The sequence below is a fragment of the Pagrus major genome, chromosome 6 (assembly GCF_040436345.1).
Source record: "Pagrus major chromosome 6, Pma_NU_1.0".
NCBI lineage: Eukaryota > Metazoa > Chordata > Actinopteri > Spariformes > Sparidae > Pagrus > Pagrus major.
The window spans coordinates 18,212,132-18,224,882 of NC_133220.1; the positions used below are offsets into that span (position 1 = coordinate 18,212,132).

Sequence of the window (12,751 nt, forward strand, 5' to 3'; positions counted from 1 at the left end):
AGGCAGAGTGACACTTTGCAAGAAGTCAGTCAATTAAGGAAACTTTGGATCCTAGTGTCATTTTGCATCTTAATACAGTACAATAGGTGTGTTTGCTTTTGGGCCTCCAAGGGAAAAATGTTTGAGCATCCCTGCTATGTAAATAAGGGGGCAGAATATTAAAAACTTTAATACAATCCATTCAACCACTACCACCTTAATAAACACCTTTCTGAAAGAGTCAATTATTGAAGATTACATGCTTCACTACGATGAGATATATTGCAGCCTATTGCATTGGACTAGAGCCGGATATCATTTCGTTAATTTTGATCATGTCCGTTATGTTTTTAAAACCACATAACAGAAACAATAAGGATTCATTAGATGTGATTATTAAATAATTACGACGATGATGTGCATTTAAAAGTTGAAAATACCTCAAATGTATGACATTTCTGCACCAACATGTCTTGTCAATTACTGGCCCACACATACTCGCCAATGCCACGATATCTGCAATATGCCAGCATCAGAAGAAGCAGATATCCTGGCCAATTAATCAGCCTGGCTCTGCATTGGACTGTAAACTTTAAATAAACAAAGAACTCAGTTAAATGCCTCAAGCAGCACAACTATTACAAACTATTACAAACTATTTTGACAAACATGTTGGATGAGATTACAAAGGCAAACTTCAGCAATTCTCCTGGCAAGTACAGTCAATAGAGAGTAGAAAACAGACTGCGCTCTGTTTAGAGTTCACAGCTACACTGGGCTGACTGTGTGTGTATGTGTGATTGATATCTATATATAGATATCTATATCTACATATGTATATATATCTATAGATAGATATGTATTCAGTACATAAATAAAACAAAAGCATTAAAACAATTAAGCAAATCGTGTTTTACTGAATTTTATTTATTAATTCTATTTGTGCTTTTTATAACTTAATAGCACATAAACAAACTGAATCCCAACCACCCTCAAAAAATTGACAATGTGAGCAGTGCTGCCCCCCCTAGTGACAGGTTGGATATGAGAGGATACAGTTAAAAAGGAAGGAAAACAACAAAACAAAAAAAAGGCACAACCAGCTCTAGCTGCATCCCCTGGAGTAGTCTTGAAATGCTCCAGCCAGTCACATCTACAGAAAAAGGGCCACTAGCCACACAGGAAGGGTACAGTATACACAATCCAACATTTCTCTCTAGCAGTAGCCCTTTCTCTGAGCATCAGGGGGAAATTAAAGTTGGACAAGACAAAGGAATGCTACCAGCTCTTGGTGACTTTGTCCCTCGCAGTTTTCAGATGAGCTGCAAGACAGTTTCAGCTTCCCCCATACCAAGAAAAAGAAAAATAGCTATATACAGGGAGAATAAGATTCTTTCCCAAGGTCTGTACAATTGGGCCTATACATTATTTACTGCGCAGAGCCGAATACAAAAAGGAAAAAAAAAAAAAATTCACTCAGTCGTCAAAACTTCTCGCCATCACTCATCTTCCCATTACTGCCGACAAGCCTCTTCAAAAGCAGTGACTTCAAGGTTGAAGACAAAGCATGGCATGGTTAGACTGTCCAGGTCTGTGCACTGTCTTTCAAATTAAAGTTCACATTTTTATGGTAGGAGGAGGTGGAGATGGGCAAAAAGAAAAAAAAAAAAATATCTTGCTATCCAGCAGTTTTCTTATGGCCGGAACTCCAACTCATCTACACTTATGACCTTGGCTGGCATGGAGGGGAGTGGCTGTTCTAGCACGTCTGTGCCGAACCACTTGGCGAGGCCGAGAGGGGGGCTGCCCCCATGTCGCTGGGATCCATTTGTCCTGTGAGGGCCTTGGCTCTGTGACTGAGGGCCTGGGACACCTGGATGCACTGCAGGGAGACAGAAAATACATAAAATGGGAACAATACCACCGCTGCTAGCAAATGTCAGTACAGTCTCATAATATTATACATTAGCTCCACTCACTTGGTCTCTGTTGCTGAAGTTGCTGCTGCATTACTGCTAACTGCATCTGAGTATTGGCTCTGGGAGGTAGAAGTGGATGCCCTGTTGCACTTAGAGGGTACAGCGGTTGTCCAAGCAGGGCGGGAGGCAAGCCTTGAAGTTGTGCAAGATCAACATGTGGTGGAAATATACCTGGTGTGTAAAATTAAAGACTTCCATTAGACATCATCAAGGTTGCACATCAGGTCAATTTCACTAAAAGCCATCACAGTCTAATATAAATACGTTTTACAAAAGATTAGAATGTGAAGAAAAAGGCTAACCTGCTTGCACAAGAGCAGGTCCAAGTTGTTGGGGCTGGATACCCTGCGCCAGCATTCGTTGAACCATATTAGGGTGGAGCTGGGGAGGAGGCCGCACCATGGGTACGTGGGATAGCAGCGGTACCGGATAGATGGGACGAGGGTAAGATGAGGAGGGTCCTGGAGGTGCCATGGTGGATGTATGGTGTCCAGCAGAGCCAGGCCTGAGACGCTCCTGGTCCTTACTTGGTAGGGTCTGCGAGCCGGCCTTTACTCCTCCCGAGTGGACTGCATTCCCGTCCATCACTTCCATGTATAGATTTGGCAAGCTGCTGTCTGTAATCACATAACCCCAATTGCCAATGTTACAGTGCTGTAGTTGATTAGGTAGTCAGCTAAAGTTCAAATTAAGATGTTGTGGGTAATTGTATCCTCTGTACCATCCTGAGAGTGGGCAGCTGCCTCCTCCTTGTTGTCTGAACGACTCGATGGTTCGTCTCTTCCTTTATCTTTTGTCGCATACATTTTGCGAATCACTGATGTGGGTGTAAATGACGGAGACAACTGAAGTAAAACAAATAAAAATGAAAAAAAAAAAGATAGAAAAACATTAATACTAGCCATACAAAAATTATGAAGAGTCTAACTTTACATGACAATTCAGAGCAATGGCAGCTGGGAGGATAAAGTTTATGCTCACCATGCTGGTGACGGCATTGCCTGGAGAGTTTCTTCCAGCAGGCTGTGGGCCTGGACCAGGGGAGCGATTTGTACGCTGCAGTCTGTGGATTACAAGAAAATCAGCCATGTGTAACTGTCAAATGCTAAATATCCATTTTGTCATCTCGTTTGAGTGCATCCATTCAATAAACTGATGTGGGCCAGGCCTTAAAATAATATTGCAATATTCTTAGGCTATATCACGATACATGACACATCTTGATATTTTTAAATCTCCTCAAAAGCAAAAGTGGGTAAAGGCAACTATCAGTACAAGTAGAACAGTCTGGTAAGTTCAGAAAATGACACCACTTAACTTTAAATTCAGCCTTTAAAACCAGAAAAAGAACATTTAAGCCATATCACTATATCAAAAATCCAAGACGATATGTAGTCTGATATCATGATAAAGCTAAAGTATTGATTCATTGCCCAGCCCTAATATATGCCAGTAAGTAGCATAATATTTTTCATGATTGTCAAGGATATTTTAGTAAACAACAAAAACAATTATTGTAAGCAGTACATGAGTACATGTGGCATACTAAGCCACATCATTAAAGTTTCTAAAGTACCCAAATACAAATGCCCTCTTCACAAGACACAGATCACTGATAACTCAGGGGTCATTAATCACATTAAAAACAACTAATTCTTTCAGCATTGATACGCATGATTCTGTATTTTAAAATGTTAAAAAAAAAACCTAACCTATTTCGAAAAGATTTATCCTGCGGTGGCTTGTAGCCGGACTGGAATGAGTGGTGGTGGCCATGTAGAGCAAGGTCCTGCTGGAATGCCAGTGCTTCAAAATCTGCCTGATTCACTGGCATGGAGAGCGCCCTCATCTGGATAAACAAAACACAAACAACTGAAGAGATATACGACTGATACCTGAAGGTGATAAGTGTTGCTTTTCTTAAAATATAACGTATTATAAAGTAAACAAAAAACCTATATATCTGTCCATGAAGCTTAAAGGAAAGCTAGAAACAAAGATTTTTGTGAGGTAGCTTGGAATTTTGGGTGATATGCTAGGTTGGTATGGTGAGAATGGTTACATGCATTTACTTTAATTGAAGTCCAACATGTCAAGACATTTAAGTTACCTGTTGCGGTGTAAGTGATCCAGGGCTGATAGACCTGTGTATATCAGCAAACTGCTCTGGCAGCATGGGCTGAGGACCAACAGGAAAACCTTGAGGATGGAGAGGAAGAAAAACTATTAAATGATCCAGCTCGTCTGACCAACACCATCAACGCAACTAAAAAAAAAAATATTAAAACTAAAGATGTAGAATGTTGAGGCTGAACTCTTTGTTGCTCACAGAAGGCCTCAGTGCCATGCCATCAGAGCTGTTATTAAGTTTGGACAGTAGCTTAACAATGATTAACACTTCCTCCTGTTGCTTCACATATAAAGCATTCAACTGTGTGGTGATGACGAAAATCCATCGAAGGAAATTTAATGATTAATAAATTATTTGAGCCAGTACTGAGCACTAACATTTCATTAAAACACATGAATCCCAATTCTTTTCTGATGATACAATCATGAAATCTGTGGGTAAGGCGTAATGATTAAAAAGAGAAAGTCCAAACAGTATGGCTTTGTGATGAACTTACCTGCTGAAGGCTGCAACCGACTGTTGAAGTAGTCAGGTGAGGGTGCCCTCTGTGGAAACAGAGGGGGTGATGGGCCCTTGTGTAGTAGACCATGTAATGGGGCAGAGGTCGTTGGGCCATCAGAGCTGCCCAACAGATTCCCAAGTAGTGTAGGGGAGCCACTACGAGCAGGACCTCCCAAGAGCTCCTACGATACAAGCACAGACGTAGTTAAGTCCCAATTCACTATAATGTTATTGGTCTGGCAGTTAGATTTAACTGTTCGTGAAATGTGGGATTAAGTAATGATGTGTTATCTATTGGGATGCTGCAGCATTCCCACACCTTGTATTTGTCAACGGAGACCAATTTTGAGGGTCTACACAGTTCATAACATGTGGTACCACTGAAGGGCTCGCAAGTCTGGCCCTGGTAGTGCACATTGTCATCTACCCAGCAGGGGACTTGCAATCAGACAAACAAGTCAGAATTCAAAACAGCATTTTCAACAACTAGATACAAATTCATCAGCACCCAACTGTTACCTGGTGGCGTTGCCACCATGCCGAGAAGACAAACTCTCCACATCCTCATTAATGTTTTGTTTTTAAACCCTGATCTGACAGGGAGCAGAGGACAGCACAGATTGGAAACTGGAGACAGTAAACACTAAAATGAGAAGGAATCCAACACAGGCAGCAGAATGATTGTACCACAAATTAATGAGCAGTCTCTAATGAAAAGATCAATACAGGTTCCCTTTCCCCCCTGCAGTTCAGTTTACACTCTCCATCTGCTCCAAAAAAATATTTTAATCCTGTAATGATTATGACACACCACCACCTGATCACAAACGAGAGATCTGTATTACCTCCCGAGACTGAAAATAGTTTGCACAAGGCCATGTGACGATCACTTGCTTAGACTAAACATTTGTTAGCATCAGCCTGAGAAGATGGTCAACATACACACCTGAAATATGTTTTTCTGCTGCTGAGCGGGCACCGGAGTTTCAGACACGGCCATCACAGCAGGGTCTGAAGGCTGCTGCATTGTACAGGGAGAAAGAATTTGTGTCAGTTGCAATGCAACCAAAAATAACTAATTCTTTGTAAAAATCCATCCCAGTGAATGTACAGTGTTTGGGAGGCATTTTGAAGGTCATCAAAAAAAGAAAATGGCAGACAAATTGGCCCTTTAAATATCAGTGCTCACTAGATATAAAATTTGGACATTTATCAAGTACAGAATTTGGTGAAACCTCTTTAAACTGCAACACTGCAGGCCCACTGAAATGAGTTTGTACATGCCACTTGCAATCAAAGTGTCCCTCATGCAAGTCAGGTATGCCTTTGGTTAAATGTATTGTCAATACCGAGCATTCGTCTAATTACTCTCATCTCAGTACAGAAATAAAACCAGATTACCAATTCAGACACTGACTTGCATAAAAAGGACGTCTGCAGGACATTTTTTCATGCACCATAACAATTAAAAAAAACACCAAACCAAAAAAAAAAATAGAAGAAAACACCTCAAAACTGTTATACAAATTTATGCCCATCACTTTCTAGTCTACTCATGAAAGTGGGTTAATCATGTATAGTTTAAAAAGCTTGCATGCAGCATCACACAGGGACAGATTTGTATGAAGTTACCAGTTTCATTGCAACATGCAAACTGTTGGTAGTTATCCAGTCTAAGTCTGGTCAATATCAATAAAAAACACATGGCAAGAATACTTACATTGTTTGTATTGGTTTTGGGGTGAGTTGGCAGAGTTCCACTTGCCTTCATGCTGCTGACCAGTTTATTAAAGGCTGACATGTCGGAGTCACGCGAGTGTGGACGGGTGCTGGAGCCACCGGTTAGAGCCTCCTCTAAATGTTCAGCCATGAAAGGTGTGCCGTTTCCCCTCTGGGGAGCTGGCACCTTTCGCACCTGTGATTCTGAGCCCAGCTTCATCCCCTTCATCGATCCCTCTACTTCCTCCAGCGAGAGTACCGCTCCACAGTTGGCTGGGGACAGATTTATACAGTTTAACTTTATGTAGAACTGTTCAAAACAAAAGACATGCACTGTGTTTCAAATAAAAGCTAAATTTAAAAAAAAAAAAAAAAAAAAAAAAATTAAACAACAAATGAAGAACTCAATATAGAGTTTAGAGAAGACTTCCAATAGGATGAAGACTCATACTTGAGACGCACAGGCAGGAAATGTAAGCTCAGATGCCTGAACAGAGAAGGCCTTAGCGAGTGTTCAGATACAGGAGTTTAGTCAGATATTCATTTCACTGGAATAGCCAAAAACATTACCCATCTAATAATGCATTTATGGCACTCACTGCTTTCCCGTAGCCGAGCCTTGTTCACTGACAATGTGGAAAGAAGAGGCTTCAGGTCTATTTTGGCCTTGTGCAGCAGTTCCAGGATGTCCACCTTCTCCTTGCACTCCGATGATTGAATAGGTGTGAAGTATGGAGCAGGGCCGTGGCCAGGGGACGTGCTATGCGTTTCGAGCCCTTCAGAGGAGCAAACCAAGATAAGAAATCCTTCACAGACACTCAAAGAACTGTGTTTTGGGGGCATAAACATTACAAATATGTAATATGCTAGTCAGCATTGGAGAGTGACCTAGTAAATCAGCAGCTTAGTGCTGACAAAGATTAAAGATTGTAACCTACCCACAGACTCCAGTACACTCAAGATTGGCTTCTTAAATAAATATAAGATAACACTAAAGCTCAGTGTTGTTTTGGCCTGAATGTACTTCAACTGGCTTGTTCCTTGATGCAGCGTTACTAAATTATCTGGATAACTGGCCTAAAATCAAGAACATGCAGAAGTTAACCTTATATTTCATTAAACCCACTTATAATAAACAGGCCTCTGATCTTGAAGTTTTCATACCAACATGTGCCAAGAAATGGCTCATTCTGGGAAATCAAATCATTTACCTGCAAGTTTTTCCAGCTCCTCGTGGGGAGTGGACCTCAGACTGCTGGACCGGCTGCCTGAGGGGCTCATGTTACTGGAGAACCACTGACTGAAGCGGCTAGCCGACACAGGGCCCTCCCCCAAGACATCCTCTATCATCTGTGAGACACAAACAGGCGCCGCTGAGACAGAGCGGGAGACACAATACACGGCAGACCGAACAGAACAAGGACAAAAGGTGGCACTTACGTTCACAGGGCGTTTTCCATCGATTTAGCACAAAATGTGCTAGAAGATTGAGTGCAGTAGCACTGAATGCACTGCCGTTTTGCTTGTGTTGATTTATTGCCACAAACCAGTCAGTACACAACTTTCTTATTGAGTCTGCTGACTGGTTAACTTAGGTTTTCTAATTAGTAGCAGGTGTACTGTGGCTATAATGATGGGCATAAATTTGGATTGTTGATACCTTTTAACCCCATGCAGTAGTCCACTGACCATTCAGTGAAAACACCCACCACCAAAGAGCAAGTTCAGTGAGAGCAAGCCAGTGCAGCAGAGGTAATCTTGTGCTGACACAAAGCATTGGCAGATTCTTTGTTTAGAAACTGTGCCACAAATGTCAAATCTATCCTCTAAAATATTCTTTATGACTATATTAACTTGTGAAAAAAGCTATCTAGTGTGAGGGGGAGGCACAACTGAAAACCTCTACTGTTAAGCTTAAAGTAGAAAATGCATAAAAGGAAAAAGGGAGTTAAAGATGCCATCCCATCTGTGATGTTACACCTTAAAAAAAACAAACACCAACAAACCCAAACAGTGCACCCCAGTACTTACAGAGGCCAGTCCTGGCATGGTCTTCTCCAGATTGAAGAATTCATTGAAGTCAAAGTCTCCCGTCGACTGCTCAGGTAGAACATCAGGGTGGGGAACTTCCTGATCAGCGGAGGACTGCCCAACGTCTTGCTCTCCGGCCTGTCCACCATTACATTCCACAGCTGTGCACACAAAATTAAATCATTAATCAGAAATTAAAACATGAAAAAAAGGGTATAAACTGCATTATGGTGCTGTATTTCTGAAGACCAAGGCTTTTGACATGCCTTCTTTTAAAGACTCTGTCCGCTTCCTTGATCGTTTGGACCTGCGCTTATCATCTTCCAGGATTTTGTCATCAAATCCAATGAGCTCAATCGTCTCAGACTGGCTGGTAGGACCTCCAGAGAACCACTCTGGCTCCTCCTCTGCATAGGAGTCATTCCTTCTTCTTTCACTAAACACACGTTTGTCACCAAAATCTCTCTGCAAAGGATGAGACAAGACAAACATAAAATTACTGTTTGTACTGCATTCAAAGTAGTTTAAATGAATGGGACCATTCTGAAATAAACTCTTTGTATGAAGAAACTGCCCTGATAAAGCAGGACTCTTTACTCAGAGCAGCATCTTCCTAATTTCACTAAGTAGTGAGTAAATGTGTGCTTTTATGATATGCAAGTAAAACCAGATGAGTGATCCAAATCAAATTCTTGCGCTTTAATTTTGCACAACTCTTTCTTGGCAATACTACTTTAATAAGCATTTAGCAACTCAAGAGATATGTATGGGCTGGGAGCAATGAACACCAACCCTGAATCTTTTATCCTTGAAGTCTCTCTCACGTTCCCTCTCTTTCTCCGCACGAGCTTCTCTCTCAAAGGCTCGAGCAGCAATTATGCGGCCACTGCCAATTCTGCGTGCAGCTCCCAGACGGAGACTCTCGTTCTCCTTATTTTCCAGGGGGCTGATTGGGCGACGAATGTGGGGTGCAAGTGCAGCGTTGCCTTGACATCCACCTCCAAAGCTGCGTCGTTGTGGGCTCAGTATGACATCCAGATCATCCTCCTTTAACCGCTCACGAGGATCTAATTATAAGGAGGCATTAAACAGGCTCAGTTTTAGACGTTTAAAAAAACTCCTGAATACCCTCCTACAGACATTAAGATAATTCAATGATTTTTTATGACATTTACCTGGGATTCTTCGTTTCAAAGGAATTCTATCATCCACATATTCCTTCTTAAAACCTTCCACTGGAGAGCTACGCTCTGAAGTGGGATACAGGGAGGCATGCCACTTCTCAGGGTCCCAGACACCATCACTGTATCAAAACACCATTTGAACCCACGATTAAAAGAAATGCTCTTCATGTTTTTCAAACTAAAAGACAATTGTCTAAAATGATTCCAAAGACCAAAAACATCAAATGGGTAAAATATGATTTTACACGTTACATGATAAAAAAAAACCACTCGAGGCTTATAACAGGAACAAAAAAGGATACATACAGGGCACAGCTTAAGTGTCTACTATTGTCTTCTTCTGAGCATTAGAAAGACCAACAATACCGTCGAACAACGACATCAAGTCGGCATTGCCAACATTTAAAACCAACTATAACCGTGGATTTCAACCTTTATCTTTGAACTTTTATCATACCAACTATCATCCCATGTAGTATCCCTCTGTGATTAAATACCTGGAATGAAAAACAGCAAGACTGTAGAATTGACAGCCATTCAGTAAACAACTGAATGCAATCCATACAGAATGTATTTTTTAAAAGTGTGCTGTAGAGAATATGCCAAAGACATCTTCTAAGACAATGGCAAAGGATTTTTTTGTAAAAATCTCTGAAGGAGTCTAATTCTTGCACTTCTGGACAACCACTGCACATTTGGCTCAAGCCAACAGCAGGGCTGCATTCAACAATCATTTTCATCAACTGATCTTACGATTAATTTGTCAATTAACTGATTAGTTGTTTGGTCTATAAAAAATAAAAAAAAAATGGCAGGAAAAAAAAAGTCCTTTAGTGTTTCCCAAAACCCAAGACTAAAAGAAAAACACAAAAACCGAGTGATCTGAAGACCAAGCAGTTGTTTTACATGTGCTGCTGTTCTCTATAGTGAAGAAATCAAAACATCTAGCAGAACCCACTGTTTGCCAGCCACCAGCAGCACTGTATTTGGTCAATATTTCCTCAAGGATCTAAAACATTTGCACTTCGATTCAAGACTGCAGTAAATGTGACTACGTAAGGTCCTGTAGATTCAGGTCACCGAATTATAGATTTTACTGTCAAATATCATGAAAGTTTGTGAACTGTTTGCATGTTTTTCATGAGCCAACCAAGCGCTACTTCAAAGTAATCATATACACTTCAGACAGCACATACAATTAGACAAAGCTCTTGATTGACCAATAAAAGCCACTTGTGTTGTAGGCTCAGAACAAATGCTGATGCTTTCCATACCTATGACCAGACACCTAATTCAGCCAATCGCTGTCAAAGAGAAGCCAAAAACTTGTCATGCAGTTCATCTAAAGTGTCTTATTTCACAAGATTAGTAATCCTTCCCTTGTTGACTCACGTTTTATTCAGGTAATGTCTGAATACTATACTGTGGATTACTTATGGAATGGATTTTTACGTAAAAGGAAATAAAACCTTACCTGTCATATTTCTCAGAGAGACAATCTGGTCTTTCATTGGAAACTGGCAGGTCTTTTATTTCCAGAAGTTCCTCCTGTAAAAATAATTTATCATGGTTAATTCGTGGTAGCAAAGACTCTGTGTGGCCCCCTAAATTATATTGGAGTTTTTCATCACCTTGGTGTATCTGAAAGGAGCCGTGACTGCTGGCTGTTTAACTTCCTCCACAGCAGCATCGCCATTTTTCTGCTCCACACAAGCATCGTTCTCCATGACTGATTTCAGACGCAGAACAAACAGCTTCCAGGCCAGCAGTGACTTCTCTACCTGATAGACACAAAGTTAACGTCTGCAAGTTAATCAAGCATGACAATAGCTGCTCTAATTGATTTAATTTTGATTTGCCTTGACAATGTAGCCTTAAAAGGTTCAGTTGATGTTAATCAATAAATCAATGGTGTTGATCAAAGTGTTTTTAACTCAGCAACACTGCGTCATTCAAGAGCTGATGACATTTTAAACTTGAATGGGGGAAAAATAAACTAACAAAACAGAAGTGGCCTAGCTTCAAACATGATTACAACCAGAAATTATCATCAAATTAACAATTAACCCCACCTTACGTCGAGCTAACCTCAAGGTGTAAACTTTAACAAAAGCTGCTAGCTAATTAGCAAGTTAATTGACAACAGCCGAGACCGCTGGCATTACACTAGTCACTAGTCAATTACAATCATTTACCAAGCGTTTACGTTAATTGACACATAGCCTGTAGTGGCTAGATTGTTAACGAAGATGTTTGAAGAACCTCTACAAAATGTTGACGTAAATTAAACAACATGTTGCCTAATGAATCATGTCTTCGCTGAGTTACAAGACATTTGACGCTAACAATTAGCCTACACATTTGTGTAGGGTTAGCTAAGCTAGCGCCCCCCACACAGGTAGCCAACAGTATACCTCGTTCGTGGTCTAACATTTGTACTAACTAGCTAGCTAATACATTTAGAAAAACACAAACGGCCAACTTACTCAGCTAGAAAGCTGCGTGGAATCCTGGTTGCTAACGGCCAAACAGCGGCACTTTACGTTAGTTAGCTAGCTAGCAAACCTAGCACCTCAAGCTAGCTAGCTAACTAGCTGGGCAATGGGGATAATGCCCACCCAGCAAGTACCAAATCTCAAGCCGGTTGAGTTGTTGCAGTGATTTCAGCAGACGCACAGTTTACTGGGGTAACTAAACACAATAACACAGGTCTAAATAACTAATTAATTTACACGGAGACTTTGTAATCTCAAATAATTGTCTGATCTTTCTCTGTTTTCTAAGTCGTAGCAGCAATTTTCATCTGATCACCGCTTTAAGAAGGTCCTAGGAAAGATTACATTGTGCCCATCGCGCCTTTGTAGAATTAAAAATAGTCTCGGGTGCATCGGCAGTGTTGCATTTAAATATTCAAATCATAGTAAAGAACTATAACCCAGAACTATATAAACGTTATAAAAAAATCAAACTTGCTTTGTGGAGGTATAATATAAACTTAACCGAGAACATTCAAGAGGCAATGTGTGGGGCAGCTACTTATTGTCGTGGGGTTTGCCCGATTTGTCGCTCTGTCATAGCCGTCCTTTGGTGCTGCTTTGTGTTATCGTCACACTCCGCCCTCATGGACTGTCTAGGAGTGCATTGCAAGCATCCCTTACTCTTAAAGGACCCTGGGTGCGTTCCTGACTTTTTTAGCAGCCTGTACTGCGCAGCGAGAATAAATATGC

The 12,751-nt window shown here is 40.9% G+C and overlaps 1 protein-coding gene across 6 annotated transcripts; it reads right to left on the reverse strand.

Moving 5' to 3' along the window:
- Positions 1-885: 885 nt before the first annotated feature.
- eif4enif1 (eukaryotic translation initiation factor 4E nuclear import factor 1) lies at positions 886-12,630 on the reverse strand. 6 transcript variants are annotated; one of them, XM_073468938.1, is made up of 19 exons: positions 12,561-12,630; positions 11,156-11,305; positions 10,999-11,072; positions 9,516-9,643; positions 9,133-9,407; positions 8,607-8,805; positions 8,341-8,501; positions 7,521-7,659; positions 6,909-7,085; positions 6,311-6,582; positions 5,537-5,611; positions 4,586-4,772; positions 4,069-4,157; positions 3,671-3,807; positions 2,940-3,021; positions 2,680-2,803; positions 2,261-2,575; positions 1,959-2,129; positions 886-1,861 (listed from the first exon to the last, which is right to left on the reverse strand). In XM_073468938.1, the coding sequence occupies exons 2-19, from the start codon at positions 11,249-11,251 to the stop codon at positions 1,674-1,676; spliced, it is 2,889 nt and encodes a 962-aa protein (XP_073325039.1). In that variant the 5' UTR covers positions 11,252-11,305; positions 12,561-12,630; the 3' UTR covers positions 886-1,673. The 6 variants fall into 6 exon arrangements, with proteins under 6 accessions (XP_073325039.1, XP_073325037.1, XP_073325036.1 ...); XM_073468936.1 differs by having other exon boundaries at positions 6,356-6,582; positions 12,525-12,582; XM_073468935.1 differs by having other exon boundaries at positions 12,525-12,582.
- Positions 12,631-12,751: the final 121 nt, after the last annotated feature.